The 20,493-nt window shown below is 53.0% G+C and overlaps 1 protein-coding gene across 4 annotated transcripts in view; it reads right to left on the bottom strand.

Annotated features, from left to right (window-relative positions):
- SH2D4A (SH2 domain containing 4A) overlaps positions 1-19,395 on the bottom strand; it is a 74,382-nt gene extending 54,987 nt beyond the window's left edge. For 2 of the 4 annotated variants that reach the window (XR_011462887.1, XR_011462888.1), the window contains exons 1-4: positions 19,009-19,390; positions 13,079-13,464; positions 3,086-3,245; positions 1,651-1,822 (exon numbers count right to left, since the gene is read on the bottom strand). Coding sequence is in view for 2 of the 4 variants with exons in the window: in XM_070364306.1 (XP_070220407.1) it covers positions 1,651-1,822; positions 3,086-3,245; positions 13,079-13,259 (513 nt within the window). In the remaining 2 variants the exon portion in view is untranslated. Of the gene's footprint in view, positions 1-1,650; positions 1,823-3,085; positions 3,246-13,078; positions 13,465-19,008 lie in introns of all 4 variants that reach the window. The other 2 variants (XM_070364306.1, XM_070364308.1) reach the window with 2 other exon arrangements.
- Positions 19,396-20,493: the final 1,098 nt, after the last annotated feature.

The following is a 20,493-nucleotide window of genomic DNA, read 5'->3' as shown; positions in this document are numbered from 1 at the left end:
CAAGATGGTAAAGCAATTATCCTTCATTAAAAAAACAAACAAACAAACCAGCAACTCCTCCAGCATTTGGTTCCTGTTTATGCTGATGACACCCTCATTCCCCTAGGCGTCCAAGCTTGGAAACCTGTGCTAGAGACCTCTATCTGATGCAAGAATGCAAGACCTACTCTGATGCAAGAATGGTCAGTTCCTCTGAAAACAAATCTGCTCAGGTCAGCCCCTTGCTCAGAAATCACTGACAACTGGCAACTCTTCTTGCACAACAGGTCGCCCCCAAGACCCTCCCCGTCTGGCCCCACCCATCCTTCACTCCATCCCTGCCTCTGCACGCCAGCCACCCCAGCCACACAGCCCTGCCCAGCGGTCTCTCTGCTGGAACCTCCAGCCCCAGGCACCCTGTGCAGTCACCTCCAGCTCTGAGTCCCCTGTAGAGCCATTCTGTCCTCCCCACCCCACCCCCACCCCCAGTGATGCTCACGTCCCCAGTCTAAGAGCACAGAAACACACCCCGGTCCCTGGACCACTGCTTCCGCTTGAAATGACACTTTATGTGAAGTCTCTCTTGCTTCCTCAGTTATGAAGTCCACAACGGCAGTGATCCCATTTTTACTCCTATGGTGTAATCTCAGTCCTGGTACATAACGGTACTTGTTCATTGAACGAGTAAATCAATCCATCTTGGGGTCTTCTCCTCCATGTACCCCCCAGCCCCGCTCAACATCCTCCAAGAAGTAAAGAGCACACCCAGAACCAGAGGGCCGGAGCCCTCACAGAAGCCAGGCCGCTGCAAATCCCTGCTAGCTCTCCGGGTAATTAAGTTCTTGGCAGAAGAAATAACTTCATCATCTAGTTTTATTATTCTTCCAAACCACAATCCCAGAAGCAAATTGCGTTTGAGCTCTTGTAAATGACCTGACACCTCAGAGAATTCATTCTAGCTCCGAGGACAGAGCTCTTGTTGTGTGGAGGCCAACGGCTGTTCCACAAACCAGGCAGACCCTATGAAACCAACGGGCCCTGACGCTTCGTCCTCAAAAGGGCTCAGGTCAGCCCCTTGCTCAGAAATCATTGACAACTGCCAACCATTCTTGCACAACAGGTCACCCACAAGACCCTCCCTGTCTGGCCCCATCCACCCTTCACTCCATCATTGGGGTGAAGTGGGGGGGACTCATGAGGACACAGTCTAGATCCCGGAGGAGCCGGTGTTCCAGGCCCAGCAAACCGCAGCTTTAACCGCCAGACCTGGCCCTGCCCGCCCTGGTGAGGGGAGCTGGCCGCGGTGTGCGCACGCCAGTCCCGGAGGCCACGGGACCAGGAGCTCTGCCGTCCACCAGCCAGCCCTTCGAGAAAGACCCTGCCGACCCATTACAGAAAAATGTAACAGGAAAATAATAACCCTGGGGATGTCTTAACAATGCACAGTTTTCTGTTTAGAGTTCTCTCCTCACAACTTCTCCCATGAAAAAGGGGGCTCTATGTTGTTTGTGAGGAAGCAGGTGAGTCCATCCCCCTAAGGAATAACCGCAGGGCCTTCAAGGCAGGAGGAACCTTTTCCAGAAAAGCCCCTTTAGGATCCCGATGCCCCGGGGCCCCGACACCTCTGTCTCCCTGTCGGGAAGTTCCGCATGGTTTAGAGACATGACTCACGGGCGCTTTCTGCTCTGCGAGGGGTGCAGCCGGCCCACAGCCTCGGCCCGGCGTCCCCGCCTCTGCCACCTTGTCGCCCACATTCCCGGTCTCCCCGGCACCGGGCGCCCGCCCCTCGGAGGATGGCAGCTTTGATTTCGAGCTGCTGCTGAGCTCTCCAGGCTGAGCTTTTCTGAGGAGAAACAAACGTGGAATTATCAAAACACGTCCTGCAGTAAAGACAGCTTTCCCCCAAGTGGATGTCTACGTTCAAACAACGTGAACGGTGTTGATGCCAGGCTGAGCCCTTGCGAAGTATTTAAAGACATTAACCAAGTCCTCACAGCAGCCCTGGGGGCAGGGTGTGGTTACCCTGGCTTTGCTGTAAGAGGCTCAGGATAACCGTTATCCCGCATCCAAGGCCTGGCAGTGGCCAGGACTGGAATCCAGGCCTGCCCGGCTCCCGCATGAGAAGCTGAACAGCCTTCCTTCTGTTCGGGAATAGAGCAGACAGCCTTCGCATCCTCAGCAGCACAGAGTCCCTTTTTTTTTTTTTCCCTGTGTGCCCACCTACGGCTGTGAAGTCACAGCCCTGAGGCACAGGACAGAGGCCCCCTGTCTGCTCCCGTTTCTCCTCTCATGCAGGGCTGCCCACACTCAGGGGCGGGGGGCCCAGAAGCCACCCTAGCACCCGGCAGAGGTGACCCATGCCCTGCCCCGTGTCTGCCACCCGTGACCTCCCTGTGTCTGCAGTGATTATGTCACTTCCTCACTCAGCACCTCCTCACTGTCCACAGAATGAGATCCAGAGTCCTAAATCTGGCCTTCAAGGCATGAGAGAGCACCACCCCCATCACCCACATGCACCCCAAACACGCAGAAGGATTCACCATACACTTTATCGAGGGGTCCTGATGACCTCCTGCCTGCCTTCTCCCACCTGACCTCCTGCAGCTGGAAAACCACTTACCTTTCCAGGTTCTCCCCCTGGGATCAGGATGGGAGCCCCCAGGCTGGCCCGAGTCACAGCACACACACAGCCCGCGTGGCCGCCTGTATCTCCTCCTGGACTGCAAGCTCCCGGACCGTCCCTGAGCACCCAACATGGACAGACCCCCTGGGGACTGCTCTCCTCAGCGGCCGCCCGGGAGCCTGCAGCCCGAGGGGGTCGCGGAGCCGCACTCACTCCCACGACTGTGCTGCTCTTGCTCAACGTTAGGGAAGCCCAGGGTCACTGGGGAACCACATCCACGGCGTCCCGGGGGGATGCAGAACAGCCAACGTGGTGGCCTCGTGAGTAAAGGGGGTTCCCCGGAATTGAAAGGAAGAACTTTCCAGAAACTGGATGCCACCGCGTGCCCTCGAGGCCCACCCGGCCCTCCCGCAGGCTCTATCAGCCAAGAAGCACGGCGGCCCCTGGGCCTGGCTGGGACCCCCCGGCCCCGCGGGTCCACACCTGAGCTCCGGTGTCTCCTGCTCAGCCTTCAGTCTCGCCCTCTCCGCGAGGATCTCATCACAGATCACGTCGTAGGGTTTGTCCAGGTGATGTTCACCCATCACCCAGACCCAGACCTCATTGTCGGCTCCCAGCTTCCAGTGAACGGATCTGCCGTTGTCTGCAAGCAAAACAAGGATCTGGTTTGAACAAGTATCTTCAGCCGTGGGTTAGGAGGTTTTCCCCCGTTCAAGTATTTAAAGATCAGATGAAGCGAAGCACGTCCAACATGCTCTGAGCAAGCAGCCCCTTCCAGGGCGGTGGCTGGAATGTCTGTTTCAAAGCATGATGAGTGTGGGTTCTGCACGTGCCTTTTTTATAAGTCAAGACCCAAGATGGGAAGACCACTGTCTGCGTTATCTCTAGGGTAACAGAGCCAACATCAGACCCCTGAACCTCTGAAGCCTAAGAATCTCCCTGCAACCCAGCTGTTCTAGGGCATGGCGCGTCCACCATATTCCTAGGACTCACTGCTGGGTCCAAGGCATGCGTTTTAGAGTCAGACCAGCTTTGCTTTAAACCCTAGCCCTGTTATTTAGCTGTATGACTTGGACAAATCATTTAATCTCCCTAAGCCTCAGTTTCTTGTCCACACAATGGGAACGCTAACGTCTGCTCCGGAGGACAGCCGTGGTGGGAGGCAGCCGTGGGGCAGGTCCCCGGGGTGTCTGACACACGACGTGCTCAGCAGAGGCGGGTACAACCACTCCTCTGTGTTGTTGACGGCCGTGGCAGCTGAGAGACTCACACCAGCTGTGAGAGACGACACGCCCGGAGTGAGACATGGGGAAGCTCCTAGAATAACGCTGTTCCCTGCTGATCGCAGGGGCTGTGTTTACCTTCTAATTCCTGTTCCTCAAATGGGCACATCAGGCTTCCTGACACCCGGGACAGTGGTCATCCCCTGGAGAAGTCGGGGGGCGGGCAGTCCTAAGTCTGAAGGATATTGAGGGGGCAGGGAAGAGGAGTCAGTCTGTGCTCACAGGTGGACACAGGTATGAGGGAAGGTCAGTCCTGGGTGGGCCCTGGCTGGGGAGGCCAGGTCAGCTGTGGCTCATTGAGGAGATACACACAGGTTCCTTCACCATGCGATGCTGGCATCCCTCACAAAGTCCCCATACTGCCCGCTCTGGGGCAGCTAAGAATGTTCCCACTGTGTCCACCTCTCCGTCTTCACCTAACAACCCTCTGTCAACAGTTCTGGCAGCAGGAGGAAGGTGGCTGGAGATGGCGCGGCCGAGAACCAGGGTCCCTGCAGCCCCTCTTGGGACAGCAACACATGCTGCCCCCAAACCGTGTCTGAGAGTGTAACGCAGGGCACGCGGGGGCCTTAACTCCTGTTGGGGGAGGACATGCTCCAGGGGAGAGGAATCCAGAAACCCTACAAACACAGGAGGGGCTGAGAACAAAGGGGAGGGACAGTGCCCCCGTATCTCTAAGATGGTGGGGGAGGCGTAAAGAGACGGCGGCTCTGGGGCAAGGAGGGAGGGGGTTATTGGACGTGTCAGATAGCAGCCCTGACAGGAGTCTCTGCTCTGATGGCCCTTCTCCTTTGGGGCAAAGATACTGGGGTCCTCGGGGGTCCACAAAGTTCCCCAAACCCAGCGAGGGGGTCATTCTAGTAAAGGGAGTGTGGGCCTGGCGCCCCTGGCTGCATGCCAAGACAGGGAGGGCTGTCTCCCACGACGTTCCCATGGTGTCCCTAAGGCTGGCGGGGTGCAGAGCTGGGTGCTGCGGGGTGCACGGGGTGAGACACTCTCCTGCAGGTCACCAGGGCCTGGGAGAGGAGGACAGAGCGGCTGGTCACCGACTTGATGAACTTCACCACCTGTCTACTTCGTGCCAGGCCCTGAGGTGGACGTGCTGCAGACACTTGCAAACAAGACAGACAGTCCCAGCTCTCAGGGACTCAGGTTTCAGCTAAAGGAGGCAGGCGCTGGACCACCAGTTAATTACGAAAATAGCACGACTGAGACAATGACGATGTTAGTCACTCAGCTGTGTCCGACTCTTGGGACCCCTTGGACCTGCCAGGCTCCTCTGTCCATGGGATTCTCCAGGCAAGAATATTGGAGTGGGTTGCCATGCCCTTCTCCAGGGGATCTTCCCAAGCCAGGGATCAAATCTGGGTCTCCTGCATTGCAGGCAGATGCTTTACCATCTGAGCCACCTGGTTGAGGAGGGGTGTTAAAGTGCTAGCGATGGGGTCGGGTAGGCAGGGGGCATACTCTGTGACCAGGCGAGATTACGTCCAACGAGGACTCAGAGAAGGCAGGGAGCTTCGAAAGGACAGAGAAGAAATAAGACGTTCCTGGCGTTCAGCTGGGGAGGCTGGGTATGGAATTTAGACAGAGAACAGAGTGGGTTTGGTGCTGGACAGGAGGAACACCGTGACCAAAGCCCAGGGATGGGAACTGGAGAGGGGCCACGCGGAACCGGGGTCTCTGCCAGAGCTGACGAGGCTTGAGAAGCCGACTGGTCGTGGGCTGAGGTCACAAGGGGAGCGGGTGCCCGCCTGGCACAGGCCCCAGATGCCCGGTGAAGAGGTTTACGTGGAGGGCCTGTGTGGCATAACTCCAGAAAGCTGTATGAAAATCCCAGTGTTCACGGCACTTTATTTCTCCAGTCAGAGTTTCCTCTTTGATAAAACAGAGGCGATGAGTCTGAACTCACAGACAAGTGCTCAAAAGGATTAATTCCATGTTTTTGGTCTGAGGGACCAACCAAGATTCCACAGCTGTCAGACATGAACCACAAAACTCCCAGCAGAGAGCACAGGCAAAACACCCTCTGACATAAATCCTAACTATTTTCCTAGCTCGGTCTCCCAAGGCAAAAGAAAGAAAAGCAAAAATAAACAAATGGGACCTAATCAAACTTAGAAGCTTTTGCACAGCAAAGGAAAACCATCAACAAAATGAAAAGACAACCTATGGATCGGGAGAAAATATTTGCAAACAATGTGACCAACGAGGTTTAATTTCCAAATTAAACAGCTCATATAGCTCAATACCCAAAACTACACAAAACAAAAAACACCCAATCAAAATGTGAGCAGAGAACCTAAACAGATGTTTTTCTGAAGAAGACATACATGTGGCCAACAGGCACATGAAGAGATGCTCAACATCACCAGTTATTACAGAAATGCAAATCAAAACTACAATAAGGTATCAGCTCACACTGGTCAGAACAGCCATCATCAAAAAGATTACAAATAATAAATGGTGAGAGGGTGTGGAGGAAGGGAAACCCACCGACACTGCTGGTGGGAACCAAAGTTGGTGCAACCACTTTGGAAAACAGTATGGAGGTTCCTTAAAAAACTAAAGCTACCATATGACCCAGAAACCCCACTCCTGGGCATATAGGTGACTCCCACCGACCCTGGGCTGCAGTGTCCACGTGCTGCCTGAACTCGCAATGCCCAAGGAACTGTCCACCACTCTGGCCGCTCCTCGTGGTCACTCACCTCTGACCCAGAAACCAGAGGACAAATGCCTGGCCGGCAGGGCCTCAGGGATTTGGGTGCTATGGCCACGTTCCTTCTGATGGGTGGCCACGCCAGGTCTGCCGTGAAATATGTAGAGCATCACCGAGGCTGTTAGTAACCCTACTCAGCCACAAGGAAATTGAGGCTCAGGGAGGGTAAGTTCCTTGTCTGGGATTGTAGAGCTGGTGCAATGGAACCAGAATTCCTTACCTGACTGTGAGGCAGTAAAACCTGTGTTTAGAGTCACCTCTGATGCACTGTCCAAACTGAAATACCTTTGAGAGAAAAAAAAAAGGAAACCCACCAACAGGAAAGGCAGGAAATGAATGTTTGCAGGGCTCTGCTGAGCAAGCGGGGTACGGGGTCACTGTCTTGGCCCTGCAGAGCAGGAGAGCGCCAGCCCCACGTTTCAGTGAAGACCAAGGCCCAGTCCTGGGCTTCCCTGGTGGCTCAGCAGTAAAGAATCTGCCTGCAATATAGGAGCCAGAGGACATGCGCATTCGATCCCTTGGTCGGGAAGATCCCCTGGAGGAGGGCATGGCAACGAACTCCAGTATTTGTGCCTGGAGAATCCCCAGGGACAGAGGAGCCTGAGGGCTACAGTCCATAGCGTCACAAAAGAATTGGACACGACTGAAGCAATTTAGCACAATAAGGCCCAGTCCTATGGGGACTTCCCTGAAGGTAGTGCAGGTAATAATTCTGCGAGTCTGTGTTTTAAACCTTTGAAAATATTTATTCTAGAGACAAAAGGGACAGAAAGGGAGCTGGAGAACCCCAGGGCACCACTGTCCCGGGCAGCAGGTGGTGGCACAGACAAGCGAGTAGGTCACTCGGGGGGGTGGCGGGCTGGTCCACGGCTCCAAGGGGTGAGAGGGAACATCCTCGTGGGCATCTGAGTCCAGCGCTCCACACGTGAGACCCAAGGCCGTCACACTATCCAGCCCAGAGTGAGCCCAGAGCGGGCTGGGACCAGCAGCTCAGAGCAGACTCAGATCTGACGTTCAAACTTGGACTCCAACGGTGACCCGCCCACGTCACTTTCTCCAAGTCTGTTTCCTTATTTGTAAGAATCAGGCGGCGGGCAATGTTCACCTCCCTGGATTCTTACAAAGATTAAATGAAGTGACATCAACACAAGGGCCTGGCCCTTGCTAACAGACCCACAGGGTGGTAGGGAGAACCTCCGTGGGAGGGAGCAACGGAGTGTGCTGAGACAGGGAGTAACCAGGGGACTCCCAGGCTTCCGGCTTTGGTGACTCAAAGGAAAGCGGGCTGCAGATCATGATGGAGACTGAGAGGCAGGAGCAGGCCTGGGGGGTGGAGGGGAGACAGCTGGGATGATGCTGAAGAACATGGTTTTGCATCAAGGGCCCAAGGGTCTTCTGAGCAGAGATGCTTGTTGGGTAACTGGTACGAGACCAATGCTCAGATAAGAGGTCTGGTTTCGAAATACAGGTGTGAGATTCCATAAAGAGAAGAAAAGATGCCCCAGGGAGGGAGTACAGAGACCCTGACCTTAACCTAGTCGGGAGTCTGTGAATGAAGCTCAGGGAATCTGTCAGCATTGGGAAACTCTGCAGCAAATGTCGTCTGTACGGATTTTCCTGGTCCAAGCTTTCAGTAAGTTTTCCATGGAGTCTAAGGGACCCTCAATCCCACCTGAAGCTTACCAACCACCAGGGCAGAATGAGGCTCCCCTGGGGAACACAGGTATTCAGGGTCAGGCAGAGATGTAAAAGACAACAGTCATGGAGACAGCAAGGGACCACGACGCGAAGAGACTCCGAGAGGCAACTCACAGGGTGAGACCCGGCTGAGAAATCAACTGAGCTGAGAACTGAACCCAGCAACGGAGGTCTCTGTGCTGGGTCAGGAGGGAAGGGAGGGAAGCAGACACGGCAGATGGCTCACACCAGGGCTCTGCCATCATTTCATTGAAAAGGGAAGGCTCTGCATAAAGGAGCTCGTCTGAGAATCCACAAGTGAAATCTCACAAGCCCAAGCCTGTTCCAAGGGTGCACACGGAGCATCTCAGTCACTGCTCATAGTGACCAGAGCCTGGCTTCTTGCGAGAAGTTCCCACCAGCTGGAGAGGTGTCTATTGCTGGGCAGCCTCTACCAAGAAAAGGCCTCCTCTGTGTGCATGACCAGAAAAAAAAAAAAAAAAAACAACTTACGGAATAAAGGTTCCACGGGAGGACACCCACACAAGCACACGTTCAAATGTGTGCAGGGCACCCGCAGACGATGGCACCTGTTACCAAGCTCCAGGTAAGCTCGATGCGTCAGGTTGGCTGAACAAGGGGCAACGTTTGTTAACAGTGCCAGCTATGGGAGAGTCAGACTCAGGGTCACTGGCCAGCTGCTGCCCTGGTCCCTCCGTCTCCCTTTCCTCACCTGTGAAATGTGAAAGTAACTCAGCTCCAGGCCTGGCTGTGATGATTTCATGAGATAATAGACTTAACCACAAAGTTCAGGGTCTGACACTCCAGCAGCTCAATCGGTTGGGGCCACGTTTACAGTCTAGAGCAGTGCTGTCCAATGGGAGCGCTACCTGTAATTATACATTTTCTAGCCGTCCTATTAAAAAATCAACAGGAGCCTGGGCAAGATGACGGAGCAGAAAGGCTCTGAGCTCACCTCCTCTCATGAGAACACCAAAATCGCAACTATCTGCAGAAAAACCATCCATGAAAAAGACAAGAACCTACAAGAAAAGATCTCCTCCAAACAAAAACATAGAAAAGGAACCACGATGAGACAGACACCACAGTGAGACAGACACCCCAAGGTGGACGACCCACAGACTGGCGCTTCTCTCACCAGAGTCAGAGTTCTGAGCCCCAGGCCAGGCTCCCCAGCCCAGGGGTCCTACTTATCTGGGAAGATGAACCCCCAGAACATTGGCTTTTGAAAGCCAGCGGGGCTTAATTTTGGGAATCCCACAGGAGTGGGGGGAATAGAGACTTCACTCTTAAAGGGCGCACACAAAATCTCACACACACCAGGACCCAGGGTGAAAAGCAGTCATTTGATAGGAGTCTGGGCAAGACCTATCTGTCGGTTTTGGAGGGTCTCCCAGGGAGGCGGGGATGGCTACGTGTCACCCTGGGGCCATGAATCCTGGAGGCAAACATATTTGGGGACCTTCTGTCATGAGGACACAGCTGCTGGCAGCTTCCATCTTAGCTCATTAGTGCCAAGACCTGGGCTACCCAACAGCTTGCAGGCAACCCGTGCTGAGAGGCCTCAGGCCAAACAACTAACTGGGTAGGAACGAAGCCCCAGCCATGAGCAGGCCCTGAGGACTTCCTGAGCCCACAGCTGACTCTAGACACGCCTCTGGACTTCGCCTTGCCCACCAGAGGGCCAAGACCCAACTCCACACACCAGCGGGCAGACACTGGCCCTTCCCTCCAGGAAGCCAGCACGGGTCTCCAGACCAGCTATTTGTAAAAATACAAATAACTATGTAGAAAAAAAAAAAGACAAACGAGGTAGCAGAGGAACATGTTCCAGATGAAGAAAGACGATAAAACCCCAGAAGAACTAAAAGAAGTGGAGATAAGCTTTCTACCCAAGAAGGAGCTCAGGGCAGTGCTTGTAAAGATGATGAAAGTACTCGGGAGGACAGCAGGTATGCACAGAGCAAGAACTTGGAATTTTTAAACAAAGAGTTAGAAAATACAAAGAACACACAGAGAAGGAGAATACAGTAACTAAAATGAAAAATACACCAGAAGGAATCAACAGTAGACTAAACAATACAGAAGAGTGGATCAGTGAGCTGGAAGATGGAGGAGTGGAAATCACTGCTGCTGAGCAGAAAAAAGGATGGAAAGAAATGAGGACAGGTCAAGAGACCTTGGGGACAACATCAAGGCACTAATATTAGCATTACAGGGGCCCAGAAGGAAAAGAGACAGAAAATGAGCCTGAGAAAATATGTGAAGAATAATAACTGAAAACTCCCCTAGGCTGGGAAAGGAAGCAGTCACTCCAGCCCAGGAAATACACATACTTCCAGACAGCAGGAGTCGCCAACCTCCAAGCTGCAATGACTCCCCATCACTCACATTAGCACCCCCCACCATCCCCATCCTCGGAAAAACTGTCTTCCCTACAACCAGTCCCTGCTTCCAAAAAGGTCGGGGACCACTGCCTGATAGGATGAACCCAAAGACGAACATACCAAGACTCACTGTAATTAAAATCACAAAAATTAGAGAATATTAAAAGCAGCAAAGGAAAAGCTTCCCAGGGGGTGACAGTGTTAAAGAATCCACTTGCCAATGCAGGAGATGCAAGAGAGATGTGAGTTTGATCCCTGGGTTGGGTAGGTCCCCTGGAGAAGGAAATGGCAACCCACTCCAGTACTCTTCCCTGGAGAATCCCAAGGACAGAGGAGCCTGGTGAGCTACAGTCCACGGGGTCACAAAGAGTCAGACACAACCGAATCGACTGAGCATGCAGCACAGGAGAAGCAACAGATAACATACAAGGGAAGTCCTATAAGGCTAGCAGCTGGTTTTTCTGAAGGACAGGAGGGAGTAGCATGATAGATTTAAAGAGACGAAAGGGAAAAATCTACAACCTGCAAAGGAAGAATTTGAGCAAAGAACACCTTACATCACCAGGAGGACACTAACTCAGCAAAAGTGAGAAACCCGAAGTCTCTCAAAGAGCTCCAGGCCACTGATTCCAGGGGACAGAGCCTTTCTGCGGCCCCAGTCTACACAGTCACCCACCACGTCTGCGTGTCACGTTCACAACTAATACAGTGCCAGGAGGCCCCGTTATACTTGGTTAACTCAGACCAAAGGATGCAAGGAAATGAAGAAGCCAGATCGGAAAGATACAGGCTCATGCTTCAGTTTGGACATGTTACCGCTAGAAGGAAAACCAAGGATGTCCTTGGAGAGTGCAGAGTCCTGTGAAGTCCAGTGGACCTAGGTACCAACTGGGGTGTGACCTTGCATGTATTACTGCACTTCTCCATGTGTAAAACGGGACCACTGATACCTGTTTTGGAGAAATATCGTGAAGATGACATGAAATCTATGTAAAAGTGCTTTGCATGGTGTCTGACAAAACAGGGGTTTAATAAATAGCTGCTATTGGTGATAATAATAATAATAAATGAACTACTCATATTTACTTCCATATCACTATAAAACCTTAATTGGAAAAAGGTTTTAATAAAAGACAGTGCAAGAAAAAGGTCACTAAACTGACTTCCCTTTTGAGTCTGTGCAAACAAGGGAGATTAATTTTCTCAATCTTTGAAACCCTGAACGGTTTTATCAAATTTATTTTTCCTGGCTTAATGAAAAATGAAGAGAAATTGATCTTTGAATGCCTCTCTGTAAGTGACTTTGAAAACTGTTTTTTTCCAACAACATAGGTATTTGTCCATAACAAAAAGTGTGTGGACGGGTGTGTGTGCGCTAATGCGCGCTTTCCCATGTCTCTGTGTGTATATGCTTTAACCCTGATATACAAAGAATTCCTCCTCATTCATGGCCCCAAAGATGTGGCCAAGCTACCAGGGATTCCTTGGGTCAGGAGGAGGTAGTACATTTGAAAGGTGAACTCACACTAAAAAAATTAGCATTATGACTTTTTTCCTTTTAGTAGTAGTTGCATCTTGAAAGTGAATGTCCCTAAAAACAGAAGACTCAAAGAAACATCTCTCAGAGTCTACAGAATGGAAACTGCATTCTAGAGAGATGCAGCCATAAAGACTTTGTATGCTGGGTATGCATTGGAGAAGGAAATGGCAACCCACTCCAGTGTTCTTGCCTGGAGAATCCTAGGGGCAGCGGAGCCTGGTGGGCTGCCGTCTAAGGGGTGGCACAGAGTCGGACAGGACTGTAGCGACTCAGCAGCAGCAGCAGCAGCAGCAGAGTACCAGGGGCTTCCCTGGTGGCTCAGTTGGTAAACAATCTGCCTGCAATGCAGGAGACCCTGGTTGGATTCCTGGGTCAGGAAGATCCCCTGGAGAAGGGATAGGCTACTCACTCCAATATTCTTGCCTGGAGAATTCCATGGACAGGGGAACCTGGAGGGCTACAGTCCATGGGGTCACAAATTGTATACAACTGAGCGACTAAGCCCAGCACAGCAGAATACCAGGCATCTGGGATAAGACGAGGTGGACCCTTCCTGCATGTCCCTCGAGTTCATCTCCACGTGACTTTTTACTGCAGCTTAAGGTCAGTCCGGTTTCAAGAAAGACATCTGCTCTCAGCCTCACCACTCCAGAGTATTGCCACTCATGTGTGTGCGTGTGCGCGCTTCAGGCTGATCAACTGCACCATGAAAAGCTCGGTAACACTCAGGGTCCGCCTGCCAAACCGGACTTCAAATGCGGCTAGCTGCTGACCAGCATGAAACATGAAAATGAGCAGGGAGGCAGCCCGCCGCGTGGGCTCCCGGGAGAAGCGAGCTCCGCTTACCTTTCTTTGGTCTGGGTTTCACTGGCAAGGACTCCTGTTTTTCCATCGATGCTTCTCTTTCTTTCCAGCGGCGGACCTGCTCCTCCCTCATCTTGAAGAACAGGATCTGTTTCTGTTCCTCGTTCAGCTCTGCCAGCAGATCAGGATCTATGTACATCTCCGACAGGATCTGTTTCAGCATCTTTGCAGGGCTGGAGTCTTTTACACCTGGGGCAAAAGTTCTTGAGAACGGCTTCCAGGGCTGCCTCCCCTGGGCTGGCACAGGGCGGGGGAGGGGGGCACCCACAGACCTTCCCAGATGCTAGTGGGCCTGGGACGACGGCAGTTCAGCAAACTGGCTCTGGGTTCCCACACCAGGCCCCCTGTCCAAAATGCCACTCATGAACCTGCAAAGAGAAACAGCCAAGATGCAACCATGCTAAAAGGTACAAAGGCCAGGACAGGCTTAGGAGTAAGCTTGGCGGAAACACAGATCCGCTTTTATTTCAGGCAAGCTTTGTTAAGAGCTTTGTGTAACCTGTATCCTATAATTTCCAAAGATACTTTAACAAAAAATAAAAAATAAACCCTAACTTTTCACCGGTCACTCTCAGGGAAACAAAAAATTAACAGAGGCTTGGCCTTCTCCCAACTAAGCAAACATGTGATTACCTCCGAGCTCAACAAACCACCACGTCCACAGCTAAAAACAGTTAAAGAGACAAAGGCAGGGATGAAATTAAAAGCCTCTCTCCAAACAACGTACTTCAAAAGAAAACACCGTTTTTGAGATTTCAGAGAATTACCCACCCAAACCCAAGCCGGGCTTAAGGAAGAAATAAAGAAGAAATAAAAATTAGACCATAATGCAATTTTCCCTTACAAGTGGCAGTTAATACACACAATTATGTGCTGTCATCCTCACAGAAGGACAGTTCAGTGTTCAGACAACTTACTAGAACCACGGAAGCCGTGCAGAGCAGGAGAGGGCACTCACATGCATTTTGGAAGGGCACCAGGGTTTAGGGCCTCTTCCAGATACCCTAATTTCACAGGGTCTAAATTTACAGACCAGATAAACTGGGGGAGCTGTGAAATTAAAAGACACTTTCTCCTTGGAAGAAACGCTATGACCAAGCTAGACAGCATATTAAAGAGCAGAGACATTACTTTGCCAACAAAGGTCTATCTAGTCAAGGCTACGGTTTTTCCAATGGTCATGTAAGGATCTGAGAGTTGCACTCTAAAGAAAGATGAGCGCAGAAGAATTGATGCTTTTGAACTGTGGTGTTGGAGAAGACTCTTGAGAGTCCCTTGGACTGCAAGGAGATCCAACCAGTCCATTCTGAAGGAGATCAGTCCTGAATATTCATTGGAAGGACTGATGCTGAAGTTGAAACTCCAATACTTTGGCCACCTGATGTGACAAACTGACTCCTTGGAAAAGACCCTGATGCTGGGAAAGATTGAAGGCGGGAGGAGAAGGGGATGCCAGAGGATGAGATGGTTGGATGGCATCGCCGACACAATGGAATTGAGTTTGAGCAAGCTCCAGGAGTTGGTGATGGACAGGGAGGCCTGGCGTGCTGCAGTCCATGGGGTCGCAAAGAGTCAAACACGACTGAGCAACTGAACTGAACTGAAGAGGTGACCAGGCGCATGACAAAGGGTCCTTGCTCTGGAAGACAGTTTCTCAGACGGAGGAGCCTTGGGCCTGAGCACACAGGTGACTTCACAGGGGTACCTACTCCTCAGCAGATGTGTTCTACTTCACACATTTCCATTTGGTCTATTTTCAAAAAATATAGCAAACCTTCATATTTTTGTCATTAGAAGAAAATGATGTACACATTTTCATTCTGGGGGGACAAAAGGATGCTTATTTTGTTCCAATATAATAAGATATGCACAAAAAGCTTATTTATTTCAACTCTTCAGGATCACCTATGTTCTAAGAAACGGACTAACAATTCCACCATCTGGCCACGCCCTCTCAAATATCTTCTTTCTCCAAACTAAGTTCAAAGGCTCTTAAGCTTCAGACCAGTCACTCAGCCACACGGCGGCCCTCCCAGGCCCATGGCCGGTCAGCCCCTGCCCGCCTCCCGGTCAGCCCCGGCCCGTCTCCCGGTCACCCCCAGGCAGGCTGCCACACTCCTCTCACGTCCGGGAGGCTCCTGCAGCCTCACTCCCGCTCCGCCTCCTTGCACAGCTGTTTCTCCATTTACACCAGCTTTTTCAGAGAAGCATGAGCAACAGCCCAACAGCCAGGGTACCCAGGGGGCTCTGAGTACCAACAACATGTAGTTCCATTCACTAACGTGCCCTGATGTAGCAGGGACCTTTACTGAGGCTACCACGACCCCCGCCATCTGCATCCTGCCATCTGTAGCATCCAACTACCCAGGGCTCAAACGGAACACAGTGTTAAGAGAAATTTTTAAAAGAATTAAAGGCACCGTCCGACTCTAACTCAGTCAGCCACGCCCGCCCCAGGCTGCCTGGCTAGCTTTGTATTTTGCTTTGAGGCGACCCTCAAAGGCTCTAACGGCCACACCACTGATGTCCTGTGATGCTTTCCTGACTCTGGAGTCTCCAGGAGAGGGGCTCAACTAAATCTACACTCGAGGGGGGTTTCCAGAGGATGAGCTCTTGTCTGTAGGTGTCAGAACGGCAGGAAGAAGGTAAGTCCTCAGCTCACTGCACTCGAATGCTGGAGACCAAGTGCTAAGAAGCCACAGTGAGTGAGTCCTTGACATTCCGAAGGAACATGCCTCAGCATAATAAAGCTGTATATGACATTCCGGTAAAGGTCCTTACGCCGGGACATTTCTTGACCAGGGGTTGGCTTTTGCAGAAGTAAAACACAGGGGAGAGGAACTGCCCAGGGAAGCTGAAGGCTTCCACTCTATTCCCCAGTCTGGAATTGGGCGACTCCCAGCAATGGGGACAGGCCAGGCAGCGCCTAAACAGGAAAACCCAGAAAGGGCTGAATCCCCTCTCCCCTCCCCACCTGGAGTGCTCCTGGTCTCGGACGCTGACCCCAGCCGCAGCCACGACCATGAGTGGTGAAGGCAGTAACTAACGAATCTTCATCCCAACCTTGGAGTTCAGCCCCTCATCATCCCCATTTCCTACAAGACGATGGAGGGGGTATGCCCGGCCGTCTGGCTCCAAGTCAGGGGCACGGAGTCTGCTGGGAGCCCAGAATCAGGCTTCCCTGGTAGCTCAATTGGTAAAGACTCCTCCTGCAATGCACTAGACCCCGGTTCGATTCCTGGGTCCAGAAGATCCCCTGAAGAAGGGATAGGCTACCCACTCCAGTATTCTTGGGCTTCTTTTTTGGCTCAGCTGGTAAAGACTCCACCTGCAATGCGGGAGACCTGGGTTTGATCCCTGAATTGGGAAGATCCCCTGGAGAACAGAAAGGCTACCCACTCCAGTATTCTGGTCTGGAGAATTTCATGGACTGTATAATCCGTGGGGTCGCAAAGAGTCAGACACGACTGAGCGACTTCACCTTTCACCTTTCAGAATCAGAGCATCACCGGGATGGGGAACCACAGGTGATGTTTCAGAAGCAAGTTCTGGCAGCAGCAGAAATGCTGAACCCAAAGTGCATGAGGCAGGGCTGACCCTCGCGGGGGGCAGAAGCCTCATCTCTGCAAGTGCAGGTGGCCTTAGGGGAGGGCAGGTACGGAAAAGCCCCCACCCCAGGAAGGACAGCGGGAAATGACCGACACGCGGGGCTCAGGGCGTTCACACAGAGCACTCAGTCTACACAGCATCCACCCGCAGCTCCATCCACAGCCCCTGGGGAACAGACCAGCAGCGGAGACAGACCAGGGGAAAGGGTGGCTCTGTGCCTCGGGGAAGACAGGTCCAAGCTCTCACAGCTTCGATCTTGTACGGTTTCCCCCAAACATGATTTTTTTTTTTTTTTTTACATTAAAGGTAATTAGTGGACCTTCAGGGAAAGACACTGGCTTCCCCCTACCCTCAAAGAAAACTTGGGGATCCAGCTGACAAGAATCTTGCGGGGCGAGGCTGCTGAAATACAAACACTGCATGCCAGGCTGAGGCTGCGGCCCGCCAGTAGGAACCTCAAACACAGCGCCGGCGGGCCCGGGAGGCCAGCCCTACCTCTGCCGGGCTGGGTGTCACTTCACTACCCGCATTGGCTTTCCTCACCGTGAAAGGAGCCTGAACTGTGACTCTGTAACCTGAGGTCTGTGCCACACCATCCAGCGGGGACTTACAGAGGCAAGTGGAGCCAGGGTGGAGGAAGCAGAAAGGAGGAAATGAACTGGTCAGGATTTCCCCTATTTTACCCCCTGACAATCAGTGCTGCAACCGAGAGTGCAGCGGGCTCCCCCCATTCAAGATCCAGTAAAAAGGAAAGCTGGGCTAACTCAGTTTCTTCCTGTGCAATACTTTTCTTAAAAGACAAAAATGACAAGCAACACGTCCGCGTCTGCTACTTTTTGCAAAAACAAATTTCTACTGGGTCACAGTTGTCTCCCAGGACTCCCATAGGGGTGGCCTGGCTCTCATACTTGATCGTACTTTACTGGGGTTTAGGGCCACTGTCCTCTAAACAATGATATTGGTTTTTTTTAGAGGACTTTTTGTATTTTTAATGACTCTGAGACCTCACCTGAAAGGGTGGTGCAGTGGTAAAGAATCTGCCTGCCAATGCAGGAAATGCAAGAGAACCAGGTACGATCCCTGGGTCTGGGAGATCCCCTAGAGAAGGAAATGGCAAGGCACTCCAATATCCTCGTCTAGAAAAGTCCCTGGATAGAGCCTAGGGGCTACATTCCATGGGGTCACGAAGAGTCTGACACGACTGAGCACCAAAAAAAAAAACAACACAGCCTAATTAATCATAAAAATATTGTGATATGGACATTGTAACTTTAATGGTAAGAATACCATTTGAACTATAATTCTTTTCAAACAGCTAGCTGTTTTCAGACTTTCAGTTATCTCATTCAACTTGCGTTATTAATCTACCCGCACAAAGGTTCTCTTGGAGGATAAAATGAATTGGGGGGGCAACATCAATTTGGTAAATTCTGTAAAGATGATGTACCACTCTTCAGAAATTTGAAATCACTGCACAGAGGTTTATCTAGAAATTTCACTCATGCCAGATCTACGCCCACATTGATTCCACTTACTTCTTCATTGAAAAAAACTAAATAAAAAACTTGTATCCAAGTCGTTGTTTCTCTTAAGCAGGCATCCAACAAAGTTTTAGGGTTGAGCTGACTCTTTAAGTTTATTTAGAAAGAAAGGGACGCTCTGTCGCCTCTTTCCTATAACTCTTGGGGAGAGAAAGACACTCTGAGCGAACCCGCAGTGACTCCCCGGTGCCCCGGACGCCACTCCAAGGGCGCCCTCGCGAACCCTAGGGCAGGGGAAGGTCACCGCGCGGCCGCCTGCGGCCACCGTCTACGCCCGCCTTCCGAGGGGTGGCGCGCCCACCGCGGCCCCGCGCGGGCCCCCAGTGCACCCCGCGCCCACGGGATCGGGGACCGCGCCTGGCGCGCCGCCTTCCTCGCCCGCGACCCCCAGGCGCTCCCTCCCCGGCAGCCCGGGGCGCTCCCCCGAGGGACGCGTCCCGGAGCTGCCCGCGCGCCCCGCGGCCCCGCGCGCCCCTCACCGCGACCACTGGCCCGCTCCCTGCGCCGCCGCTCTCCGCGCCGCCGCTCTCCTGCCGGCGCGGCGACACCGGACACCCGACACCGGACACCGGGCCGCTCGCAGCTGAGCCCGCCTGGCGGAGACCCCCGCGCTGGCCGCCCCTCCCGCCTCCCGCCCGCGCGGGGCCGGGCCGCCCTGGCCGTCGGGCGCCGAGAGCGCGGCCGGCTGCACAGACGCGCGGCCGAGACGCAGGCCGAGGGCCTTCCCCGCGGCCGGCTGCCAGCCCCCCAGCCCGCCCGCACCTGCGGCCGCCGGCGCGTCCCTCCGTGCTCCCCGCGGGCCGGGCGGGGTCCGGCCGGGCGTCCCAGCAGGTTGGGGCCCGAGGCCGGGAGCCCTTCTCAGCTCCGCCGGAGGAGCCTGTGCTCCCGCGTCTCCGAGCTCACTTTTTTCTTTTGTTGACCTTAAGTCAATTATCAAACTCCTCCCGGGCGCCGGTCCGCAAGGGTACGGCTTTGTAGGAGGCCAGGACCCGGAGGAGAAAGGCTGGAAAGATGGAGACTGGAGACGGTCAGTCCGGGGGTTTGGGGGGAGAGAAAATGAAAGAAGTGCGGAGAAGGGGAGAAGGCAAGAGAGTTAAGAGGGAGAAGGCGGCGCTGAACTGCGCGCGGGGACAGCACAGGTCAGGGTGGCGCCCGCGAGGGGAGGAGCCGCGGCCAGAGAAGGAAATCTGGGAGGACAGCTCATTGGAGGCAGAGTGGACTCGTCCGATGGCATTTTGCATTCAGAGGACCGTTCAGAATGTGTGGAGCAAGGAGCCTGCTGTCGTGACCACACCCTACCCCAACCTGGTCACAGGAGTCAGGGAGAGATGGGGTAAACAGCGAGTGTAGACCTGTCTACACAGCCTACCTGACTTGCTCCTTTCAAAAATGAAACTTTCCCATTTCTAGCCTCTCTGGACCTCGGAAGATACTGGAGAGGTAGAACCTGGGGGCGGAAGTCAAGCCTCCTGAGTAGCTATTTGAGAGCTATTCTAAGGATCCTATCAGGGCAGAATTTCTGGTTGGGTTTGGTTCCCACTGCTTATTAACTGAATGGCCTGTCGGGTGTTTCTGGCTGGAGTGTCATTTAACCTGGCTGGCTGCTGGCGCCTGCTCAGAGGGAACCCTAACACTCCGTGGTGAAGCAGTTGAAGAACTACAAAGTCAGTTTAACACAGTCCCCAGAGGCATTTAATGAGCGCTTGCTGGGTACCATGATGGTCATGGTGAAGCCAGACGCAGGGAGCAGACAGCTGGCCCCATTGGAGGCAGCACTGCCTTGTACAGTAGCCACATGTATGTTTCTGCCTCCTTGAAATCATGAACTTGTTGCCAGGACTGATCCCACATCAGTGACTCTGTGACTTAACTATGAGGCTCTCATCACTTCTGTCTGCCTTCGGGCCACGCTCCGGGTGGGAAACATCTCCCCACCCAGTGATCCAGGATGTGTTGTGGGAGGGTTGCCCGCCTTCACGTGCCTGTCGAGTGAGGTCTGGGCCACCACGCCTTGCCAGGGTGCTGAGCCTCACCCTGCTGGCCACTGGCAAGTCAGGGACACCTGTGAGCTGTATCACCAGCTGTCTTGCTCTTGAAGTTCTGTTAAAAGCCCTTACGAGCATCCCCATATCCTCAGATCTTCCCAGGGAGCTTGGACTAGGTCTCCCAGGACAAAGGAAACCAAAGTCTCATCTCTTGCTTGGACTAGATTCAAAATCAAGTATTTCCTAACTTCTGTCTTTCATG

Source organism: Bos mutus, chromosome 27 (genome assembly GCF_027580195.1).
Source record: "Bos mutus isolate GX-2022 chromosome 27, NWIPB_WYAK_1.1, whole genome shotgun sequence".
Taxonomy (NCBI): Eukaryota; Metazoa; Chordata; class Mammalia; order Artiodactyla; family Bovidae; genus Bos; species Bos mutus.
This window is presented reverse-complemented; position numbering and strand designations above follow the sequence as displayed.